This window comes from Siphateles boraxobius, unplaced genomic scaffold, assembly GCF_051911475.1.
Source record: "Siphateles boraxobius isolate OS27281-9 unplaced genomic scaffold, OSU_SipBor_1 130, whole genome shotgun sequence".
In the NCBI taxonomy this organism is placed as follows: domain Eukaryota; kingdom Metazoa; phylum Chordata; class Actinopteri; order Cypriniformes; family Leuciscidae; genus Siphateles; species Siphateles boraxobius.
In genome coordinates this window covers 30,393,231-30,418,537 of record NW_027508734.1, presented here as the reverse complement: position 1 = coordinate 30,418,537, position 25,307 = coordinate 30,393,231, and the positions used below count along the sequence as shown (strand labels likewise).

The 25,307-nt window shown below is 39.0% G+C and overlaps 1 protein-coding gene across 7 annotated transcripts in view; it reads left to right on the top strand.

The window, feature by feature from the left end:
- Positions 1 to 7,131: 7,131 nt before the first annotated feature.
- The window catches only part of rbm33a (RNA binding motif protein 33a), a 76,416-nt gene continuing 58,240 nt past the window's right edge, over positions 7,132 to 25,307 (top strand). For 5 of the 7 annotated variants that reach the window (XM_077229220.1, XM_077229219.1, XM_077229218.1 and 2 more), the window contains exons 1-5: positions 7,142 to 7,330; positions 9,105 to 9,186; positions 15,327 to 15,378; positions 15,569 to 15,642; positions 17,201 to 17,468. In XM_077229220.1, coding sequence (XP_077085335.1) covers positions 7,312 to 7,330; positions 9,105 to 9,186; positions 15,327 to 15,378; positions 15,569 to 15,642; positions 17,201 to 17,468 — 495 coding nt within the window. In that variant the 5' untranslated portion in view covers positions 7,142 to 7,311. Of the gene's footprint in view, positions 7,331 to 9,104; positions 9,187 to 15,326; positions 15,379 to 15,568; positions 15,643 to 17,200; positions 17,469 to 25,307 lie in introns of all 7 variants that reach the window. The other 2 variants (XM_077229215.1, XM_077229217.1) reach the window with 2 other exon arrangements.

Genomic DNA, 25,307 nt, shown 5'->3' with positions numbered 1-25,307 from the left:
TGTCTCCTGCACGCGAGAGAGGAGAGAAGGAGAAAGCTGGTCAGTTGCAAGTTCATTCTTTATGTGCGTATGGGGTGTGCGATATGCATTGTCTATTATGACTGTGATATCAACTGTGATATTGATGTTTTACAACAGTTAAATTAACAATAAGTGAACATTGGGAGTTACTTTTTAGACACAATATTGTCAATATTGTTTGTTTTCCCTTTATTTCGCCGACTAGAATTTCAAAATGAAACCGTAGCAGAGTCTCAATGCAACAGACAGCGATGATTTCTTGACTGAAATCCGCGTTTTGAAGGAATCACTTGCTCCTTTCCCGAATGAATCAGCCGTTTGAACGAATTGGTTGAATGAATGAATCCCTCAACTCACTTATGAAGACCGTGACTTGCCGCCGCCTACTGGCGGTTTTAGTTTCATATTTAAAGTACCCTTTAATTAGAACATTACAATTAGAAATCATTTCATATTTCATAAAGACTCGTTCAAAATGAACAGATCTTTTTTCGAGTCATTTCGTTCATTCAACGAACGAAATGACTCGAAAAAAGATTCGGTCATTTGGATGAACGAGTTTGAACAGGAGAGTCACGAACGACGGTACGCGCTCGCGCTGTGCAAGAGAGGGGTGATCAGCGCGTACACGAGCGTGATTGACACTGCTAAGACATTCCTCCTGGCTCTGATTGGTTGTTTCTGACCGGTCCGGGAGCGGTGTATTTCTGCAAATGGCAGTAGGACCACAGAGAGGAGCCAGAGGAGCTTGATTTTTTTCACAGATTATCTATCTTATTGTAAGGCCGTCGTAAGTGCTCGTCCCTTCTGCGCATGCGCACTTTCAGGTGTATTATGTGTGATGAGTTACGGTTTCAGCCATTCCTTTGAAAATGGCTGAGGGTCGAAAGAGAAAAAATGTATACGAAGTGTATGATAAGAAGAGAAAGGCCGCAGAATAGAGAAACAAGACCAGAGTGATTTTGGTGCGAATATTTCACACGCTGGCATGCGCTAAAAGCACAGGTTGGGCTTCCCACTGATGCCGCAGTCGCGAAGATTCTACTAGACAGGTAAAGTTTGTCATACTATTTGGAGAAATCCATTTAAAATCACAGCTAGTTAAAGTTAATGTAAGCTATGATTAGCGATGCTAGCCCTGGCACAAGTCATGCACCGCGTAGACACGGTGAACATCTCAATTTGTCTATAGTAGCCTTGTGACCAAATGGTAAATGGTATCACGCTGAAATATTCTAAAACCTTGTGTGTTCATTTTCGATAATTACACTGTGTTCACCATAGTATTTATTACACAAATGCAACAAGCTACTTCTCCATTGCATATCATGTCTTGAGTCCTCGGTCACTCAACACGTTTAATAGGCGTTTCCTCTCGGGAGAAAATAGAGTGCTGCGCATGTGCATTTTTAAAAAAATTGGAGAGGGCGGGTCTTCTCTAAAATTCGGAAAGATCCTCCGCTATACCTTTAATAAAACATCATATATTATTATTGCATTGACGTTTTTAGAAGAGGATTACAAATTTCACTATAGGCTAAATATTGTCGATTAAACTTCAAATCATAGTAGCTGTATACATCTGTCAGGCTGTAAATCGCTTCAGGACTCGAGAAGTTTGAGTATTCAGATGAGTTAATGCACACAATGGGTCTCATTCATGAAACACTCGTAAATATACGAGTAAATATGTGAGTGATTTGCGCGTAAAGAGACCTTTCCGAAAACTCTTCTCCTGATTCACAAATACTTCGTAAACGTCAGATGTGATCGTGAAATGTGTGTGTGTGTGTTAATGAATTCCAAACAGTCGTAAATGGCGCGCGCGTGCACGCTCATTCTCAATTAGGCTACCATAAATCCCGCCAATTAAATCCGACTGACTAACTATATATGGGCATCATATTATGACACAAAACGAAGGATTTCAACATGTCTTCTCAAAAGCGAATGAAAAAGAAAAAATTCTCAGGTTCAGAAATTGTAATTATCTCTGAAAATACACCTTTTGCGCAGCGCTCTATCTGCCAAATCTAGCAAAAGTGCTATATCAGCCATTGTAAATGTTTCGTGTTATGCCTGATTTTGGAACAATTTCCATAACAATTTAGGGGCTGTTAGTTTGCCCAGCCCTATTGAAAGCAATTAATTATTTGATTAAAGTGTTCCGTTTGCAGATGCTATTCCTGGCTCTCATAAAAGTAAAAAGAAAAACCGTATGTATTTACTATATATAATATTTTTTTCAAAATGCTGTGTAAATATGTATCCGATTAAGGTGAATTAAAATGGAGCCTTATTAATGAGCAAAACGTTCGGGTGTTAAGCGGACTATTTACGCGTGGCTGGGAGCAGGTGTAGATTTCTTGCGTACCAACTAACATTTGGAAAATACGAACATTTTAATGAATTCGAAAATTTACGCCAGAACCACTTTACACACGATTTACACAAAAATTCGTTCTGCTCGTGTTTCATGAATGAGACCCATTAAATGTAAAAGTGCGTATGTATATGCAGTCTAAAGTGTCTTTCTCTGTCCATCTAGATGGCTGTTTTCTTCAGTCATTCTTCTGTACCAGCCGTTGACATCAGTAGTGACAGGTAAGTGATGCTCTACTCTCTACTGTTAGATATTTCCCTCACTGATGATTTCTACACATATAGACAAGTTTCTTTCAAGATTCCTCTTTTAATCTCTTTATCAACCTATTCATTGGACAGTCTATTCTTAAGTGGTAGATCACAACCTTGAAAATGGATTACAGGTCGATATTATGGGACCACTCTTTAAACTGGCCTGAAGGAAATCAACCTCACAGACATTAAAGGGATAGTCCAGTCAAAAATAAACATTTTCAAAATGTCTTCTTTTCTGGTGGGTGTACGATCCCCTTAAAAGCAATCAGAGTAATATATTGCCTTTTGTCTAGATGCACATATTTATATATTATATATTAAATATATGTTAAAACATAACATGAACTTGACTAATACATTTAATCAAAAACAACACTATGGCAACACATGGTTATTTTAGTTTTGAGCTTGTAATGTTTAGATAGGTTTCATGTTGTGATTTTGTGTTTGTTTTAGTTTAGGTTTTTTTCAGTGTTTCATAGTTTTAGTTTTTCAGTATGTTTCACATTAAAGCTTAAAGGCCTGAATAATAAACAAACTTTTTTTGACAGGTACAAAGGTGCATACAGAGATTCAGATTTCCGGCAGCACTTTCAAAATCTGCGATTAATCGTGATTAATTATTTTAATCAACTCACAGCTAGTTTTAATGCTTATAATGCACGTTTTGATTATTGATGCACAAAGAAGGATGTTACAGAGTCTGGTTTTTTAAGCGTCGGTTTACAAAGTTCAAATGACTGTGATAGTGTTTGCCTGTTATAAATTGTAATTGTTGTATTTTAATCATTTTCACTGCTTGCCTGTATTTATGTGATCATATATACAAATAAATAAATGTATTTGATATTTATCACAGGTATGCAACCATTTAAGAAATGATAATATAATATAATTAGCAGTCCTCAGATGTGATTGGCTGAACGCTTTTACAATAATGCTGAGAAAAAATTTCAGCCTCGTTATACACCTTTGCTAATATTAAAAAATTCTGCATTACCTTGTGCTGTTCGAACGGTTGCTTCCATCGATCCATCGATGACTTCCACACATTATCTGAGTTTTCTTCCTTTCAGGTAATTCTGCTGTTGTCTTTGTCACAAGACTGTAGTCTTCTGCCAGGAGCATCGTGGCAATCTGCTGCTGTCCAGAATCAGGTGGTTTGTCTTCGTCTGACATCTCAGCTGAGACCTGTCCACTATGGGTGACCCTAGCAGTAGTTGTGAAGTACCAGTGGCGTAGCTCTCAGGATCACTGATGCACACAAGCCCTCACAGCACATCAAGCTGCAAACCTTGTGAGGGACCCTAACCTACCCTAACCTAACTGCTTAAAAGCAACCGCATATCAACCAACTACGGAAAACATCCCAACAACCAGGTAGTCGAAGTCCAGCGACTGCATAAAACAGGTTAACAACAACGCAAAGCAGAAAAACTTGGCAAACACATGTCAACGCACAAGAAACCACCTAAAACTTCCTGACAAACACGAAGCAAAAAGATAAAAACCACTCAGAACAACCTAGGAACCGCATATCAACGTCCTGACAACCACACAGCAATGTGCAATACACTAACTTTTCAAAAATAGAACTTACTCTATAACTATATTGAGTATTTACATACGTAGGCCCCGTTGTGCAATACTCCAGCCTCCATGTGACACTGTGATGACTCAGTGTCTGGGCTTCTTTCTTCGGGTGTTCCTCGGGCAGGGGCTCTTCACTGATGTCTACATGGATTTGTGGAGCTTCTTCTTCTGCTGGGTGTGGAGAAGCTCTCAGTGACGAGGACACGTCCATCGGGCTGCTCCGTCTCCACCAGGGAAGGGCAGTTGAGTGTCTCCCACAGCTGTTGCTTGATCGTCAGGCCCAGCTGATGACTGTAGGGACGGTGGCGACCAGAGCGAGTCTTCATCATGGGCTCCGCTACAGAACGGTAAATGTCCTGGTAGCCCTGCACGCTGCTGCCGTGGATGGATACAGGCTCTTCCTGCTGGCACTTGTCCACTGAAGAGACCGAGGCTGCTGGACGGATGTCTGGAAGGACAGGAGCGTTCTTCAGGTAGCGCTCCTCCAAATCGTTGGATCTTTGAGCTTTCACAGAGATACAGCTGTAAGTGTGATCCAACCCGATCACAGCTGCCAGATGAATCCCCTCTGCCAGCTCCACTAAGAATCCCCTCAGGTGTGTGGGAAGAGCCCTGGTTCTTCTTGGGCGACGCTGCTCCATGATAATAAATCAAGAATAACTTTCCAAATCGGACAAATTTGACTTAGCAAATTGTAGAGTTGTGAGAATAGACTTCAAGGCTTCAGAGACAGTTGTTTTTATTTCAAAAATCAACACATGTTGCTGGACTGACATAGAATATTGAGGCTCATTTAAATGTAAACAAACAAAACATGATATCAACTGTAAGTCAATTAGAGCCCTATATGTTACTTGCACTATGTGTGTGTGTGCACTATGTGTGTGTGTGTGTGTGTGTGTGTGTATTAGTGGTGTCTGTTAAGCTAGCATCTCTGTTAGCTGTTAGGAAACATGCTATACTATTGGTTCATAAATGGTTCATTGGTTCATAAATGAATCTTTCACGTGAACAAATCATTCTTGCTTACTCGTATATTTTGTCAACTGAAGTCTCTTCGTTTTGAAGTGCACAACTGCTTTGGTGGTTTTCCCTGCGTCCACAGACTGACTATAGCACAAGCCGTTTGCATTGGAGTGTGGCCTGTGAAGGAGCGTTGCAATATGAATCTGCTAAACGAATCTGTGTTTGGAGTCTGAATGAATCTTGTTTGTAAACCAATATACAAGCAAATACATGTTGTTCACATTTTATTTATTTATTTAAGTTCTTTGCATCTTTTTCTTGCTTGGTAAATGTTCAGTTGACCAAATAAAGCAAAAAACAACATTTCTGCTCATATTGCTTTTAACCTGTGTCTGATTTTGTAATTGTAAGACTAAAAAAAAACTGGAGATCTTGAGCAACTTGAAGAAACAACAGTTGTGAACCAGAAATATTGACATTGAAAGATCCAAACTGTATTCTGTGAAGATTTAGTGATCTTCAATCATTAATGGTATTTCTCTTCAATCGTATAACAGTTTTCATTTTTATCCCATCAAAAAATAAATAAATAATAAGTGTGATTGTGTGTGCTATGTTTTCTGTTTTACATTTGTTAGCTTGTGTGGTGGCAAACAATTTTATATCACTGAATAAGAGACAAACATGTAGGCTACCAATTGTCTTTAAAGGGTATTTATTTTATTGCATGAAAAGGCCAGCAGTCATACGGTCATACAGAATGGCTGCAGAGTGTGACCATTTACAGGAGGACATCCTTCCTTCTAGGCCTATTCCATGTGCAGTGCGGTGCGTATTTTTATACGTACCCATGTTAACAGGTTAGAGCGTTCACACTGCACGCGCGTGCGGTCTGGCGATCCGTTCCAGGTGCGGTGCGTATAAAGCAGTGCAGAGATCGTTTCCGCACGGAGTCTATTTCTGCTGTGCTGCACCGCACTGAATTCAAGTGGCAGCGCATTGTTCACTTTAAAATAGACATAGATTGACAAGAAACATATTCATTTAATCATACACGCGTTCTAAATTACAGGGTCAAGAAAAGCAAAAAAGTATGTTTATAGTCCAAAAAGTTGCAAAATGCCATCATATATGATTTTTCCCCCTCAAAAAATACATCATATATTTTGGGGAGGGGGTGGGGGGAACAATGTAAATTTTACATGTAAAACAAAGAATCATGATGATTAAAATTATTTTTCAATGTCTTAAACAATGTCAAAGTTAACGTTTGGATTTAAAATCAAAATTACTTGGCCATTTTTGATTTTGTGGCACACAGAAACTGCGGATCAGTAGCGCACTGCAAACGCAGCATAGCCTGTGAAAGCACTAGCGCGCGCTGCTACACACCACATACGCACTGCACACGGAGTATGTGTGAAACGGGCGTAAGTTTACAGACTTAAAAGACCGAAATGAGAGACTGTCACGCTCAATGCGTGACACTTGAGAGCCTTGCATTTTTAAACAAAAAGTGGCCCACTTTTCTTGCATTCACCCAGTATGAAGCAAGAAATGGCTATCTGCATCTGCTATAGCTACTATATCTTACTAGACATGATCATCTGTCACCTCAGGGTTTACTGTATCTATAACTGAGACTAAAATCTTCACTCTGACCCTCTAAACACCCATCAATCAATAAACCAAACTTGTAGTCTAGTGAGGCAGCATTTTAAGGGATGCATTTCTGAATAAAGCAGTTAATGTAAATATAGCCCTATACAAATACCATTTAATTAATTAAAATATGTTTAACCTTCACTTTCATTGGAAAGTTAAAACTAAAATACGGCAGGATAGGCTAGTCTGAACCTTTGGCACTTCCCCTCTTCTGTCTATGCTTCCCCTCCTTGCAGTTTCATACCCATGATGCAGTGCGGCTCAGTCCGGTCGCCATGATTCTTGTGCAGATGTTTTGCAGAGCGCAGACTGAGGAGATTTCACGCTAAGCTATCGGCCTGAAGCGCTGCACTTAAACCAGTTTCAATGCACTCATCGACGTTATAGAGATACCAGAGTCTCCAAGATAACATACCGTCTTGGGTTATGGCGACCAATGTCGGGGGTATGATATATTTATATATATATATATATATATGTCTTATTCATTTACACTTAGTTTAGCTCCCAGCTAGCGGAAACGTTAGCTGCTTTTGTTCCATAATTTTATGAGGCTCTAGATTTGCTATTGGTTTAGAGATTGTGCTCAGTTTACTTTTATACCACGATTATCTGTTAGGCTGTTTTTATTGCTATGGTGTGTCATATTGATGGTCGTGAGACATGAGGAGACGTGCATTTAATGTTACACATATTCATTTTAAGGTTGCTAACTAGCTAGCTGAAGGGTTACAATGAATGCGTTTCCTGTGTGTATTTATGCAAAAATACAACGGATAACTAATGATTTTGATGTTTATGGTGGTTGAAGAATTGTTCGTGTAAAGTACAATTAGGTTGAGTCTAAATTAGTTACGTAAGCATTTCTAGTGCTGTCTCGACAGACGGGACTGTGGTTTTAACCGTGCCGTTAGATACAAATTATTTATTTTGAGAAAATCAAGTATTTAATCATAACTGGACTGTTTTGTCACTCGTATGTGTTTATATTTTAAATATAGTCGTGGTTGTATATCAAGTGTGTATTGTAGTAATTTATTATAGAAAGAAGTTCATGATGGTTTTCTTTCAGTTAGTAAGTAACGTTAGTGATCCAACTTGTCAATCATACAATACCACTGCCATCTGCACAGATGCAAATACGATTTTTATGCTATTTTCTTGTTCAATATTGATTTGGGTTATAAACATAAATGAGAAAAAATTAAAAGTCACCATGAAATCAACATTTATTAATCTTATTTATTTTGTATTGCATTACTTATTACAATTGTATATCTGTGCACATCTTTTTTTTTTTGTTCTTTTTAAATTAATGTGCCCCTTCACTCTTTAATCAAAATAACTTTCCTTATGTGTATACTGGTGTGAGGGCGGGACAACCTGTCACTCACAGGAGATCACAGCAACAGCAAACAACTTCGATTTAATCAATTCCTGTCTTACATTTTTTCTTGTATGAGAAGCACTGATAAATGTCACAATAGGAAATGGAAGACTATTGCAACTTCCATTTGATACAGTAACTCCGTGAACAAATATGCTGTAAATTAGAACGTAAATATCCTAATAACTGCAATCTTGCAGTGGCTTCTTCCAAATAACATCTGCACTGGTTACATTTTGAAATGTTTTTTTTTCTTTCTGGAATAATGAGCTGATTGTCTGATAAAGAGTTGTTACTACTATTTTATTAAAGTGAACGTTCCCCTCAAAATGAAAATTGTCATTTTCTCACCCTCATGTCGTTTCAAACTATAATGGCCTACTTACTTTATTCTGTGGAAACTAAAACGTGATATCTTAAGAAATATCTTTGTGTTTAACTATATAATGGTAGTCAGTGGTCACCAAAACTGTTTGGTTTGAAACATTCTTTTATTTATATATATATATATATATATATATATATATATATATATATATATATATATATATATATATATATTGACAAGAGGGTGAGTAAATGATCACATAATAAAAAAAATCAATGAACTGTCCCTTTAAGATTAGAGTTATTCTTCAAAGACTGGTATATTTCCTTCAACGAACAAACCTAAGATCTCAAGCACAAAACTTTGAGATGTTATTATTATGTTCAAGGTCTGACCATGTACTATTATTATTGTTATTATTATACACATTACACATGAAATTTAATATTATATAAATGATAATAATAAAAGATGAATGTACTTCGTTCTCTTGTCTGTATGTAGATGATGACTTTGATGAATACGATAAGCCTGGTGCTGAAAGGTCAAGAAGACGGAGAGGAGAAGATGATGATGACTTGGAGAGGTAAGTCTTAATCACTGTCCCATTGCTGGCTCAGTTTTGCTCTGCACGTTTCATTTCTCTATTATGCAGAAAGAAAAAGATGAGTAAAAAGAGAATCATGGACACACTTATATCATTCCAGTAATAACATTTGATGTCATTCAAAATGGATCACAAAAGCACATTCAGGGGTTGGACAATGAAACTGAAACATTGGCCAATATAGTGTTGGAGGTTTCATGCCTATATATGCACGGCGTGGTGGGCAATCTTCACAGATTTTATATTCCATCAGTAAGAGCAGAGTGTGAAGGTTGAATTAGCAGAACAACAGCACAGCTGTACATGAAATGTTGCAATCCACACAACATAATGGGAGTAGGGCTGTGTATCATCAACAAAGTCACGATACATATCACTATACAGAGGCCTCGATACGATTATACACTCACCTAAAGAATTATTAGGAACACCATACTAATACTGTGTTTGACCCCCTTTCGCCTTCAGCACTGCCTTAATTCTACGTGGCATTGATTCAACAAGGTGCTGAAAGCATTCTTTAGAAATGTTGGCCCATATTGATAGGATAGCATCTTGCAGTTGATGGAGATTTGTGGGATGCACATCCAGGACACGAAGCTCCCGTTCCACCACATCCCAAAGATGCTCTATTGGGTTGAGATCTGGTGACTGTGGGGGCCATTTTAGTGCAGTGAACTCATTTTCATGTTCAAGAAACCAATTTGAAATGATTCGAGCTTTGTGACAAGGTGCATTATCCTGCTGGAAGTAGCCATCAGAGGACAGGTACATGGTTGCCATAAAGGGATGGACATGGCCAGAAACAGGTAGGCCGTGGGATTTAAACGATGCCCAATTGGCACTAAGGGGCCTAAAGTGTGCCAAGAAACATCCCCCACACCATTACAACACCACCACCAGCCTGCACAGTGGTAACAAGGCATGATGGATCCATGTTCTCAATCTGTTTACGCCAAATTCTGACTCTACCATCTGAATGTCTCAACAGAAATCGAGACTCATCAGACCAGGCAACATTTTTCCAGTCTTTAACTGTCCAATTTTGGTGAGCTCTTGCAAATTGTAGCCTCTTTTTCCTATTTGTAGTGGAGATGAGTGGTACCCGGTGGGGTCTTCTGCTGTTGTAGCCCATCCGCCTCAAGGTTGTGTGTGTTGTGGCTTCACAAATGCTTTGCTGCATACCTCGGTTGTAGCAAGTGGTTATTTCAGTCAAAGTTGCTCTTCTATCAGCTTGAATCAGTCGGCCCATTCTCCTCTGACCTCTAGCATCAACAAGGCATTTTCGCCCACAGGACTGCCGCATACTGGATGTTTTTCCCTTTTCACACCATTCTTTTTAAACCCTAGAAATGGTTGTGCGTGAAAATCCCAGTAACTGAGCAGATTGTGAAATGCTCAGACCGGCTCGTCTGGTACCAACAACCATGCCACGCTCAAAATTGCATAAATCGCCTTTCTTTCCCATTCTGACATTCAGTTTGGAGTTCAGGAGTTTGTCTTGACCAGGACCACACCCCTAAATGCATTGAATTAACTGCCATGTGATTGGTTGATTAGATAATTTCATTAATGAGAAATTGAACAGGTGTTCCTAATAATCCTTTAGGTGAGTGTATATAACGATATTGGTCTGCTCTAAATTTCACCTCAGCAGAATTTAGTATTACAGCTGTTTATTAAACACTGCATATTATAGGGCCATTGCTAATTATAGGCAGAGTCAAAGTGTGTATTGTGAAGGGCCTCGGTAGCACTGTATAATGGCTGTAAGGAACTCAGCTTTTTGGAAATATTAATAATCAATAATATCTTGTTATTATTAATTATAAATATTTGGGTCAGTTAATTGGATTAACTTGATGTGGCTGAATTAATATTACAATCAATTAATCAGTTCTTCCAACGAACTCTTTTGATTATTAATTTATTCTAATAAAGGGTATCTTCCATGGCCACCGAAGAATAATTATTTCTTCGCCTGTACAGTACTTTGAGCCAGTAGCAAAAACCGTAATCGTAAAGTGACTTGTATTGCAAACAAAACAGAACCAAATACATATTATGTACAAGTTTTATTAACTAAATATAGATATTTATATGAATATAAATAAACTAAACAACATACACACATGAATACATAAATAGGTTAGTGATAGGATGAAATTGGAAACCGGAAGAGGGTCTATGAGAAGAACCATCAGAATTTCATTTTCACATTTCATTGAATTGAATACTTGCATTTGTAATGGGAACAATTCTTGAAGTTGTTGAAAATTGGAGTCGTTGATGGTTCCGGCAGTGTCAAGTGGAAGTTGGTTGAGCGTTCTCTTTCTCCAGGAACGCATGACTGGTTTGGTGAAGGCCTGGGACTCTGTTGAGGCCACGCCGAGCACCCAGGAGAAGTGAGGAAGTCGGAAGGATGGGTGATTGGAGTCGTTGTTGGTTGGAGTCTTTGTTCCAAAACTCTTGAGATTGTCCTTGGTTCTTTGTGAGAGAGTCATCTCTCTCCTGCCTGAGCCCATATCTGGTTGGATTGAGGCCTGCTGGGCCCTGGGGCCCCCGTGGAGGGGGAGGGGGTTCCCCAGAATCACCAGAACAGTGTTGCGGCTGGATGAAAGAACTAAGAGAGGGCGGTCACTGTTGCCTGCCTCTGATATACCCTGAGAAAGAACCAACCCCTAAGGTTTGAATGGACCTATGAGTAAGGTGACATGTCCGAGAGGGGAAGCGGCTCTTAGTTGATTTATGGTCTTTGTCCCCAGCATGCTTAGACTGTTCATTCAAGCTCAAATAGACATAACAAATTCACATTGCATTCTAAGAGAAGGTGATGTACATCAAAGTGTGTGTCATTAAATGAGGATTAATTTGCTAGGAAGCATGATACAGGTGAGGTTATATTGACCGTTGTTCAACCACATACACCCCAATCAAACATACCATGTTGTTATACCTAATAGTACACGAGACAGTAAATCATCACAGTTTCTGTGAGGCATGTTCCTTCATAGATCAGAGTAACACCGCAAAGTTTATTTAATTAAAGATGGTCTCTCTCTCTTAAGCATGTGGCGCATGTGGCCACATTCCTTTGAGGTCGTAAAGTCTGTTATCAGTCTTAAAGTGTTCTGTAACCGGACACCCGGCTGACAAAGTAACTTCATTTGTGAGGTTAGTTTTGGGGGAGAGTTTCATAGACCTTTATATTCATTAAATATAGTGAATATGAATAATTAGTGTGTATCTGATTGGTCCAGACCCTACATGGCATAGGTTTCGTTGGCTACTCCCCTCCAGGTACAATATTCTGATTAGTTTCTTGTTTTTTAAGCCCATAAATAATAATGTACTCATTCAAATTAATGTATATTGCAATGTACTCATTCTAATATATAAATGAAAGCATCTTTACATTGCTAGTAGGTTATTGCACAAATTAACACACTCTCTACACAAAAAAAAAAAAAATTAGAAGTGTTCCAAACCAATGTGCTTTCTTCACTGTAGCTCCTCACGCACGCACATTCAGATAGTCACTCATACATATCGCGTTGCACGCATTCAGCTGCACAGAAACTTCTCAACGCGGCCCTGCCATTTTTATCATTAAAATAGCTTGAAGCCCCACTGAAGAGCTACATTATCTTTCTCAATAAGGAGTTAGTAACATCAATGTTATTGAAGCAATTAAGTAAGTAATCTGACATGTAAAGGAACACAGACATGATGTATTTTAGGGCTGCATGATGTATCGTTTTAGCATCGATTTCGCGATGTGTGCATCCGCGATAGTCACATCGCAGGATATATGATGTAAAGTATGGGGATCGTAGTTGATCTGTTATCCGTACGGTCCCAACTTCACCCCGATTCGTAAACACATGTGATTCGCGGATTAATTGCAAAAAAGTTTAACTATTAAAGAGTGAAAGTTTATCATTTGCATGTGTTTTAAAGTCCTGTCAGTTTAAACATAAATCGCAAGGCTGGAAGTCTGGAACTCGCATGCTGTTTTCTGTACGCGCACATAGAGCAGCACAGACAGCACGTGAACACCGAATTCAGTTCTCTTTCTCTTCTTTTTGAGCTTGAATGGACACGTGCACCCAAAATGTAGTCAAAATGCCAATCTCTGTGAGTCTCCTCATAAACGCAGTTGGTTATGTGTTTAAGAGGATTGAGAAAGGAAACCGATGCGTATCATAATATTGGATCCGTCCATTCGTCTTAAAGTGACAGCAGTCTAATAGGTTTTTGTATCACCTTTTTGTATCATGTTAATCAAACAACAAAAGACAGAGAAAATCACTTTGTTCTTTGACAAATTTAAATTGTATTAATTATATTAGTTATATTTCATATAGTGAAGACTGTGATTTTACATTTATGTACCTCCTGAATACTGTTAGATGTACATAAAAACATAAAGCACTGCTTATTTCACTTTATTTATCTATGTTTTTAATTTGTTCATTATTTTATGTGTAGATACGCTCTCCTTCAAAATCATCCCAATAATTCTTAATTCATTTAATTTATTATTTATTAGATTCATTAAAAAAAAAAATAGAGCTATTCAAATCAAATGGTGAATTTTTTTTATATCGAAATATATATCGCAGAAAAATGAAATAACGCATTGTGGGTTTTTTCCAATATTGTGTAGCCCTAATGTATTTTAACACTTTTCTGTGAATAGAATATCAAACTGGAGATCGCTAAACTGCAAGCATATCTGTGTTTTCAAAAGGCCAGTGCTTTTATCCATAATGGAGAGTGCTTGCACGTGGTTGCCAGGTAGAGAAAAATAAGTAGCCTAAAACACTTAGCAGATATTTCCGTATTATGCAATTGTGAAGCTCTGATAAGGGGATTACATCTCTTGATATCAGGCAACCCCAGTTATGTTCCTCTGCGGGTCAGATTAAACCTTGTTCTAGCCTATAAATTATATTCTACTAATTAATTTTTACACATTTACACACTCTGTTTTAAATACTGTTCTTGTATTCAAATTCAAAAGCCTGGTCTACTGTTGTGCACATGTCGGGAATTGATACATAAGCAGCTGTATCAATACTCATATCGACAAGTAGTATGTAACGATACATTGTCATATCGAACACAGCCCTATATATCTGAGGTTGTTGGTGCGCAAAAGGGAAGCTGTCTGAAAGAAATGTCCAGGTACTAACTTCGATTGTATCAAAAAAACATAAAACCACAGCTGCCCAACTCAATGCATAATTAAATGTGCACCTCAACTCTCCAGTTTCCACTAAAACTTTGAATATTCATGATCCGGCTGCTATAGCCAATCCATTAGGCACTGCCAATGCCAAATGTCGGTTTCATTGGTGCCAGCAGTGCACATCTTGGGCTGTGGACAATGTGAAACGTGTTGTTCTCAGATGAGTCCACCTTCACTGTCTTCCCCACATCCGTGGGAGTTACGGTGTGGAGAAGCCCCAGAGAGGCTTAACACCCAGACTGTTCCTGCCAAAAGTGAAGCACAGGGGTGGATCAGTGATGGTTTAGGTCACAATCTCATTGCATTCCCTACTGTGCTTGATGGGCGCATCACTGCCAAGGACTACTGAACCATTCTGGAGGACCATGGTTCAAACATTGTACCCTGCTGTGTATCAGCAGGATAATGCACCAATACACAAAGCAAGACTTGTGACAGAATGGTTTGATGAACATGAAAGTGAAGTTGAACATATCCCATGGCCTGCACAGTCACCAAATCTTAATATTTTGAGCCACTTTGGAGGACTGTATTTTCCTCCACCAGCATCACATAGTGACCTGGCTAAGGGGAATGGCTTAAAATCACCCTGGCAGTGGCCACTGTGAAGGATTTTTTTTATCTGCTATTCCCAAGATGAATTGAGGCTGAATTGGCCACAAAAGGAGGCCCTATACCATACCAATAAATTACTGTGGTCTATAACCAGGTATATATATAGATTTCATTGGTTGCTGTTGGGTGTGGTGTTTGCAAAGCAGATGAAGTTGTTGCTTTAATATCTTGCGTTTCTCTGCTGAAATTCAAAGAGATTCATTGTGAATGGAGCATATCTTTTATTTAATCAATTTTTATCAATTCACAGTGATTTGGAGGAGGGAGACTTACTTGAAGAAGATTGGCTGTCATCCAAAAAGGTAAAGTGTTTTTCATAATTGCCTGTTTTTTTAGTTGCTGACTTAAGCATTTTTAAACTGATAGTAATACAGAAATCATTTCCAGCTGGTGTACTTGTCCGAGACTTAAAGGCAGTATATGTAACAATTGCTGCGAAAAGTTAAGTAGATTGAACAAGGGATTTTTCATAGGGTTTTTTTTCGTCCTCAGAACCCCTCAGAGCTGTCAGATGAGGAGCTAAATGATGACCTCTTGCAAAGTGATGAAGAGGACCAAAATACGAGGTACTCCAACAATACAATAAAATCCTAGGCACTGCGAAAATCAATACATTTCTAAATGACAATGTTTAGCTATTTTTAATTACTTTATTGAGGGCCTTTATATTTTTTCAAACGCAGCTTGGATGATTTTTACAAGAACCTTGGTGTGCCCTGTGTTACATATAGATTAAAATGGCTTGTTTTAGAAGACTGGAATGACGCGTCAATGTAATAGATTACATAAATTAGTTGTTTTGCGCGGAATGCGTCGATTCGTAGCACTGTTTATGCTCATCCTAATGATGCTGGCTCCAACTCTCAGGCATGCTGAAAATCAGCCATTATTGCAAAAATATCTAGCCCGATCTAAAGTGTGTGAATTTTTTGATCGGAGGCCAAATTAAATGGTGCATTGCACGCTCTGTAAAACTGAAATGGGCTACTACACCAATTTACACCACAGCATCACAACATTTATGCAGGAGCATCTGAAAAGAAAACATCCCGCCCGGGTCTCTCCTACCACAATACAACAAGACGACAGCACAAGTTTTTGATTATTTATTTTTTCACGCAGCACTATACAGTTGTACAGAATACAGTTGTCAGTCCCATATTTTGTGCTTAACACGGCTGCGTTCATACAGCATTCAGTTTTATGAACTGCAGTGGGTGCGAGACACGCGGCTTAAACACACTCTCTGCAACCGCTTACAAAGCATTTAACGCTGTTGTTAGTTTTTAAAAATATCTAATGGATGAACTTCCGCCTTGATTGGACTCATTTATTTAATAGCGTGCTGTCAACGTTGTAAAACTTTACGGTTTTATGGACACCGCCGTGTTTGACACTGTCGCTATGGTTACCGCTATGGTTAGTTAGAAGAATGCGGTCGTGACTTCAGGTGAATTTATTTAAGCAGCTACTTTAATCTCCTGAATGAACAAAACATTTCAGGATTCACACTTGTAAGCAACTGCTGGTGTAAATCCCAAAAAGTGACTATGAACGCAGCCATAGTAAACACCTTTCCTGTTAGGCCTACACTGCATAAACCTAATCTTTTGTCATAAATATTGTCATTAGGTAAAAGTTCATAGTTACGATTATTATTTATTGGTAAATTAACCAAAGGATTAAAAGACTATTCAGAAAATAAAAATAATAATAATAATAATAATTTATAGATTAATCGATTAAAAAATTATCGTTAGTTCCAGCTTTACTGTTTTTCTTTTTATTATTGTTGTATAGAATAATGTCAGCTCACAATTAATATAGAATGCACCATTAAGTAAGCTGTTTACTTTTCAATTTTGGGGTCAAAATGGTCTTCACCCCATAATGTATGCAAAGCTTCAGTGCTCTAAAATCAATAGAGCTTTAAATCTTCTGCTTTAATCAAATGGGTTACTTTTTTGGAATAAAAATAAGTTGTTTAAAATAACTATTTTAATTAAGTCTCTAATATTGTTCTTGTGGTAACTCAAGGGCTCTTGTAACAAAAATAACATGAATCTACAAATTCATTACTTTATTGTCCAGTGCTTAACACGTGTCTTTGTGTCTGTGGTCCAGTGGTCAGGGTGAGGCTGTGAGTTTAAATGCAACACTGGGTCTGGGCACCTCTGGTCACCTTCAAGATGAAGACATAGGATGTACTGAAAATGCCTATGAAGAGACAGAGGGATGCCGAGCGGGCTTCTCTCAGGGTGGGCAGTATGAGGCAGATGAGTACCAAGCAGAGGATGAAGGGTTGGAATACATAGGAGGCCAGAATTGTGATGAATATCCAGATGAAGTTTTGGACCTACAGATCGACGAGCCACTGGATGACGATTTTCAAGTAAGTCACACTTTTGCTTGCTATCTCTATTGCTTACACTCTCCATAATCCCCCACCACATTTCCTTCACGTCTGCAGCCTGACAATGCATGCTTTGTGACCCTCAGGTTTTGTTCAGGGCGAGATACTTTTCACTGTCTTTGTTCAGCAGATGTCCTGCCAATCCAAGCTGGCTAATGGGAAAAGCTCTCAGACAAGATCTGATAAAGTTGGCTGTATAGGTGAAAAGATTATTGACCTTCTTTTAAAGTGGTCTTTAGCAAGCATGACACAGGGGCATGATTGATGAGTCGTGTCCTTTCTGTACATGTTTATTTATTTATTTGCTTAGATTTTAAAGAGACAGTTCGTTCAAAAATGAGAATTGTCATCATTGACTCACCCGCATGACGTTCCAAAGCCATATGTTCATGATTCATTCAGATCAATTAATTATCTGTACTGTAACAAACAATTCGGCCTTCTTTATGCATCAGACAAAGTTGGCAAAAAAAACATGGCAGTACATATTCTTAATTCAGTCCCAAGTGATAGTGTCTTCAGAAGACTGGACACTCTCTGACCAGATTTGGTGGATTTTTGAATCTTTAAACATGGGTCTGGGACAACTATTTACTGGTAAATATTACAGTATACAAACATCAAAGACAATGTCAGATAGCGACCAAGGCAGCTCTGGCATAATGTCAATAACACTTCTATAAATTACTTACAGGGCCCTATCTTGCACCTGGCGCAAACGACTTTGTACACTGACGCATGTATCATTCCTATTTTGCACCCGCGCAAAGCGGACTTTTCCCTCCACAGACACACGTCGGTTAAAGGTCACACTATTTTGCCTCATTTAGTATTCCGTTTCTCTCGGAAATACGTCACAACACTGGAGAAAAGTCGTTTGCAACTTCCGGTTCACGGGGACTTTAAAGGGGGGGTGAAATGCTCAGTTTCACTCAATCTCATGTTAATCTTGAGTACCTATAGAGTAGTATTGCATCCTTCATATCTCCAAAAAGTCTTTAGTTTTATTATATTTATAAAAGAAAGATAGGCTGTACCGAGTCTTTCCGGAAAAACCCGAGCGGGTGGAGGCGTACCGTGTGGGCGGAGCTAAATAATCACGACACGAGCGCGCGAAGCTTTTGCGTTGAGAGCGTCTGGAAGCTGTGAGTGACATCCGAAAATAAACCATGGCTAACAATCAGATTCAGCCATACATTTTTGATCCAGAATCAGATCCCGAGGTTGAGATTGAAGACGACCAGCAGCAGCAGCAACGACTACAGCAGGACGTCTCTATGTGGTGTGTAGGCCTACTGGAACGGTATAACTTATAACTTAAACAATATAAGGGCTCGTTCATACAGAACGCGTTTTTGCTCACAAAAACGTGAGATGGGCAGTGAAATGGGTGAAAAACATAAGGTCTCGAGCGTTTTTTTAAAAATAGAAATGATTTGAACTTGAGCGCAGTGTTTTTAGAACACCATGTCATGCGCGAGTTTTACAACATTTGTGTGTTGTAAACAGACAGACTGGTTTATGAGGACATGATTTATTTTAACAATAAACAAACTGACACCTACAGTGGCCAGCTAAACAAATGTATTTAAACACACACCATACATCGCATGCTCCATAGATACATTAACTGTATGTGATCATGTTGTTTACTTTCTGTGCTTACACGCCGATAGTTAACAACTCACAGACATTTGAAGCAGTTTTACTCACCGCCTGCGGTTCCAACGCACGACCGTGAACCTTTATCGTTGGGACTGCTCCATCTTTGAGTATTAGGCGATCTGCAAATCCGGCGTTGAACTGGGCCTTGTTTATAAAACTATTACTGTCGAAATGAAGGGAACAAACAAAAACACTTGCACAACTCCGTTGCTGCTCTGGAAAAACAAAATCCATCCACAGGTCCCTTAACGCTGGGTTCTTTGGAAATTTGTGCAATGTTGTCTTGCCCTGGCAACCAAAAACACACTTTTTTGGTGCCATTTTTTTCATTGCAGCGCAACCGAGCCCAGCGCTCTGATGGGCATAGGCGTAGTCTCGCATGCACTAGGCTACAGATGCGCGCACGCCCTTCCGGGAGAAGTGCCCTTAAGACCCGTATAAGGAAATTCCGGCGACTCTGACGTCACACAGGCCCGTATTCGAAAAAAACTTTCCGAAACTTGTGACAAACCGGAAGGAGTATTTTTGGAACAGAATTACTCCATCAAACTTACAACTTCATTTTTGAAACTTTGTCCATGTTTAGCATGGGAATCCAACTCTTTAACAGTGTGAAAAACTCACTATGCATGAAACAGCATTTCACCCCCCCTTTAACTAAGAAATACACTTGCGCTCCCCAGGGCGGTTCAGCGCAAAGAGGAGGCGTGTTCCGGCGCAAACTTTCCCTCATGCTATTTTGCTGTTCTATAAAACAATTGCACCACTGACCAGAAAAAAACTAGTCAAAAGTCAATGGCGCGTTGCGCGTACATTCAGATGCTATTTTAAGCGTGCATGCTTGGCCATAATACAGAGTGTGAACAACGCGCATACACTTTAGATGATTCTCTCATCTACACAGATGCATTTAACTTTTTGCAAATTATACATTATTATAAGGAAAAATATTAAATCACGAGGGAAATCATTGTTGTGTCCATGACGATAGGGAAAATAGGCATAAAGCTTACACATTTACCCAAATTATTATATGCATGTTTAACCGAAGCTAATTTGGTTGGGTTTGTCCCATCCCCAATGTCGCTTCTCTTTCGTTTACGGCCCTGACAAGCACATCGATCTCCTCGGCTGTGAACCGATTCTGAAGCGCGCCTGGTAAATGCGCCGTTATAATAGTATTGAGCCATGGAACATTGAATTGAGCCATTGAATCCCTTCTTGAGGGATTGAACTTGCCGGCCTCGAAAAGTTATTAAAGACATCGTTAAAATAGTCCAAGTGACTACAGTGGCTCAATCTTAAGTTTATCAAATGACAAGAACACTTTTTGCGTGCAAAAAGTATTCTCGTGGCTTGATAAACTTAAGATTGAGCCACTGTAGTCACTTGGACTATTTTATATCTTTAATAACTTTCCGGGGCTGGCAAGTTTCAATCCCTGAAGAAGCCTATGGACTAGTATGGAGGAATGATCCAGCTCTCAGATTTCATCAAAAATATCTTAATTCGTGTTCCGAAGATGAACGAAGGTCTTACGGGGTTTGAACAACATGAGGGTGAGTAAATACTGACAGAATTTTCATTTTTGGGTAAACTATCCCTTTAAATTCATCTTTAAATTTAGTTTTTTTAGACCGTGTGATATCTCTGTTTACAAGGTCACTTAGCTGCCGGGGCTTAGCATCTTTGTGTTTACTATTATCCAGAGTTAATGTGTGGAACGGTTTAAAGGATTAAGCATTTTCCCTGAAAGTGGTCAGTTCATGTGCTGTGTGTAGGATATGTGTCATAGTCATTTTGGTCTGACTTACTGTGCTATGCTTAGTGTACAGTTCTTTAGATTCGCCTTCTGTCACCCAGCTAATTTCCTTGTAGTGAATTTTTCTTGAGATCATTCCACAGTTTTAAGTCATAATGTATCTTAAAGACTTTATTGGCTTGTAATAAATACTAGATGATTGGGGTTTAGCCATGACAACTCCTTGGTTTTTGTGATGTCTGAGGTTACAATTTAGAAAATTTTATGAAACGAGAGTACCATTGTATCATGTGTTAGGCTTTGCTTCATTAGTCGGTGTTCACGGTGAGCTGAACGAGAGTCGCAGCACAGATCAGCAGCAGCAGGTATCAACACCTGGGTGATGACGGCATAAATGACTGGTCATATTGCAGCATACGGCACTCGCATAGAACAAAGTTTACAAAGGTTGACTGTGTTGTCCACGTTTTTTCCAACCATCGCTGTTGTAACGTATTGGGAAGCCAGAATGTTTCCAGACAGGATATTTATATGATGCAGGCGGCCGCTCTATCAGCTACTTGTCTCCTTCGCTTGCCATGCTAAACTGCAACACATCAACACGCGAGGAACTGTGATGTCAGCAACAGATTTACATATGTAACAGTTGATTGGACAGCTACTCTTACCTGAAACGCATGTGGAGCGTATCCATCGACAGAAACTGACATTAGAGGAACTCTGTCCATTTTATGCGTTGTTGTTGTTGTTTTTTTCCCCGACTAGCCATATTATAGATGCATCGTCAGATTAGAGATGAACCCGCGGTGCAAGTGTATGCGCTGAACCATGAGTGAAGAACAGTATGGTCCTTTTTTTACACAGATTGTTTACAGGGATTGTTTTATTTTCAATTTTTTTTATTTCAGTGTTCAGGGACCTTGATAAACAAAATAGAACCAGAACCTAGAAAATGTTTGGTGTACTGTGGTCATGGAGCATCAACGTTAGTCACTTTACACAGACACAGACTGAAACAATCCTGCAGGAGTCAAGGCTCATCAGACTTTCATTGACCTGTCCAGGTGATCCCTTGATCACTTTTGTCCAAAGTAATGCTGACAGGTGCACAGAGGGCTTGCCCTCACATCGCATTTTGCAAGTTTGTCTGTTCAATGCCAGTTTCTTTATATTTCTTTACATTATTCTGGTCTTATTGTTACTGCTGATCAGGATTCACTGCAGAAAAATGACCTGGAGAGTTTTATAATAGAAGCATACAGCACACGTTTTCCTCAAGGATATGAGTAAAAAAAGCTGTCTCTTCAAATATAAGTTTGCTTGAGCACTGTTGACTCTCCATAGCAGTGAAATTTATGTTGTCCAAATATATTATAAAAGGTGCCCTGCTACAATAATAACTATAGAAATATGTGCTATTGCCTAAAGGTGAAAAATTTGTTGCTATACTATATGTAATATATGTACATGGCTATAAGTAAGAAATTCAGCTTTTTGTTATATATATAATGCTACTTACATGTGAGAGCAGTGAAGAAACAGAGTTTTGTGAAACTGCAGAGTAGGACATGGCACAAATAAGATAAGATGAAGAACTTATGACATTGTTATTGATAGATATTGATATTTATCACAAGATATAATTTGATAATGCTGCCAGCTGGAAGAGACCCCTGACAATGACCAAAGCCTGGAGAAACCAGAGGGTTCATTAATTACATTTTAAATATAGTTTTAGAAAATGTTTTAGTTTTTTTCAAAAATAGAATAACACAACGTAAACTTTTAACTGTGCAAACATTTTTTTTCAGTACCTTGTCATGATAAACATTTTGACTGAGCTTTGAAATGCATTTGCCTATATGTTATTCAGACAGTTACACATTTAGTATACAGTGGTGTATCAAACAATATATGTTTTACCAGGGTACCAGTGTCGCAATGTAATTTCCCTGCGGGGTGGAATTCCAATGTACTGGTACAATGAGGTCATTTTTAATTTGTAAAGTCAGGTCAGGTCACCTTTATTTATATAGTGCTTTTACAATACAAATTGTTTCAAAGCAGCTTTACAGAGATAACAGGAAAGTAAAGTTGTAATAGTATTGTTAAATTCAAAATTAAATGTTAAATGTCCCCAACTAAGCAAACCAAAAGCCAATAGTGAATGAAGGCGAAAAAAAAAAAAGGCGACAGTGGCAAGGCATAAAAAAAAAAGGTTTGTTCCGGTTGGTTGTCAGTTGAGGTCATGGGTCGGGAGGGACTTTTTTTTGTTTTTTTTTCTGTCCAGTGGCAGCAAGGGATAGAAAGGAAATTATTCATATTATTTTTTTACTTTTTATTTACAGTAGCGATGGAAAAGCTACTCTATTTTTTCATAAAATAGCCTACCTATACATGTACTCTACCACCTTGTGTGTCCCAGCATGTTACACACACACACGCTGAGCGGGGGCAAACGTGACGTCAGACGTCTCGTGAGTTCAGTGTTGGAAAGATCAGTTGTTTTAACCATTCATTAAAACGAATCGGTTCAAATGAGTCATTAGTTTGCGAATTGGACGTGTCATTATCGGACGTGTGCGCGTTGTGTGATTATCCCGGCGGCTAGGACATCCCACAAGATTTGTCTCATCATCACAGAAAACATTTCATCACTGGATAGTTTTTTCTTTTATTTAAAGTGTGGTTTATATGTCAGCTGAATGTGTGGAACGCTTTGCAGAGAAGATAAGGCAACGTATTTTAGCACAATTCCCACCCAACGGTAATTCAGGATAAAAGAAATCTCCAAATGCTCCACATGAAACTTTAGTTTTCCGATCTTGCCATCGTGTCGATTTATTTTCATTAATATGTGCGAGGGAGAGAGAGCAAGACAGTGGTTAGTTTTGAGACGGTGAAGCCTATACTTTCGCCTGGCTCCGCAGAGAGAGTGCGCGCGCGCGACCGGGGCTCTATCTCTATCTCTGCTCGTTCAGTTCATGCGCCCTGTCACAAGCGCAGCAGTGCATCTACATGACAACAACGATGTGTGAACGCCCATGGTTGCCTCGTTTGTTAGCATTGCTGGAGGACAACAGGCTATACAAATACGGTGCTGTACAAAAACATAAATTATAGTTTGCCTCAAAGTTTTTTATTTGTGTATTTATTTAATTTGTATTATTTCTTCCCCAAGCTCATAAAATAAATTTGGGTCGCACATAAATTGACAGGGTCGGTCGGAAACCGGAACCAAACTAATTTTTTTCTTATGCCCAAGGAACCAAAACTCCATCAGGTGACAGAATGGAGAAAAAAACCTTGAAAGAACCCAGGCTCAGTCGGGGGGGGGGCAGTCCTCCTTTGGCCAACAAACGAACAGTCTATGATTATGATTTAGGCGGCATAATAGGTCAGAAATCAGATTGGAACAGAACTTTCACAACATTTATCCAGTTCATCTGGTTAGGGGTCGGAGTCATCACGCCGGTATGGAGATGGGTTTGTTGAGGTGTCCATGAGGCCTTCACAGTGTTGATGAGGCTGGCACTTCAGGGATGTGTTGTCGTCATGTCCATGTGATGGTCCTTCATCAGATCTGGATATGGCCTGGATCCGGCGGACTGCGGTAAACCTCGGGATAAACAGAGAGACTAATATTAGCGTAGACACCATCCTTCTTATGATGTACAAAGTACATCAGGATTAATGGGAAGTGTTCCCGGTTCCGGCTGATCTAAACTATGCAGCCTAACATTGAATTATATCAATCTACAATGTGTTATGTGTATGCTAAGCCAAAGAGATGTGTTTTTAGTCTTGATTTGAACTGACAGACTGTGTCTGCTTCCCGGACAATGTTAGGAAGATTGTTCCAAAGTTTTGGTGGCAAGTAGGAAAAGGATATACCGCCAGCAGTTGATTTTGATGTTCTAGGTATTATCAACTGGGCAGAATTTTGAGATCGCAATAGACGTGAAGGACTATAATGGGTTAAGAGCTCGCTCAAGTACTGCGGAGCTAAACCATTTAGTGATTTGCAAGTAATCAGCAATATTTTAAAATGTATATGATGTTTAATAGGGAGCCAATGCAGTGTTGACCGAACCGGGCTAATATGGTCATACTTCCTGGTTCTGGTAAGAACTCTAGCGGCGGCGTTTTGGACCAGCTGTAGTTTGTATTTTAAGCGTGCAGGGCAACCACCCAGTAGAGCATTACAATAATCTAGCCTTGAGGTCATGAACACATGAACTAATTGTTCCGCATTTGTCAATGAGAATATATGAGGTAATTTGGATATATTTTTAAGATGGAAAAATTCGCTTTTACAGATACTAGACACGTGACTTTCAAATGAGAGATTGGTATCAAAGAGCAAACCCAGGTTCCTAACTGGAGGTATT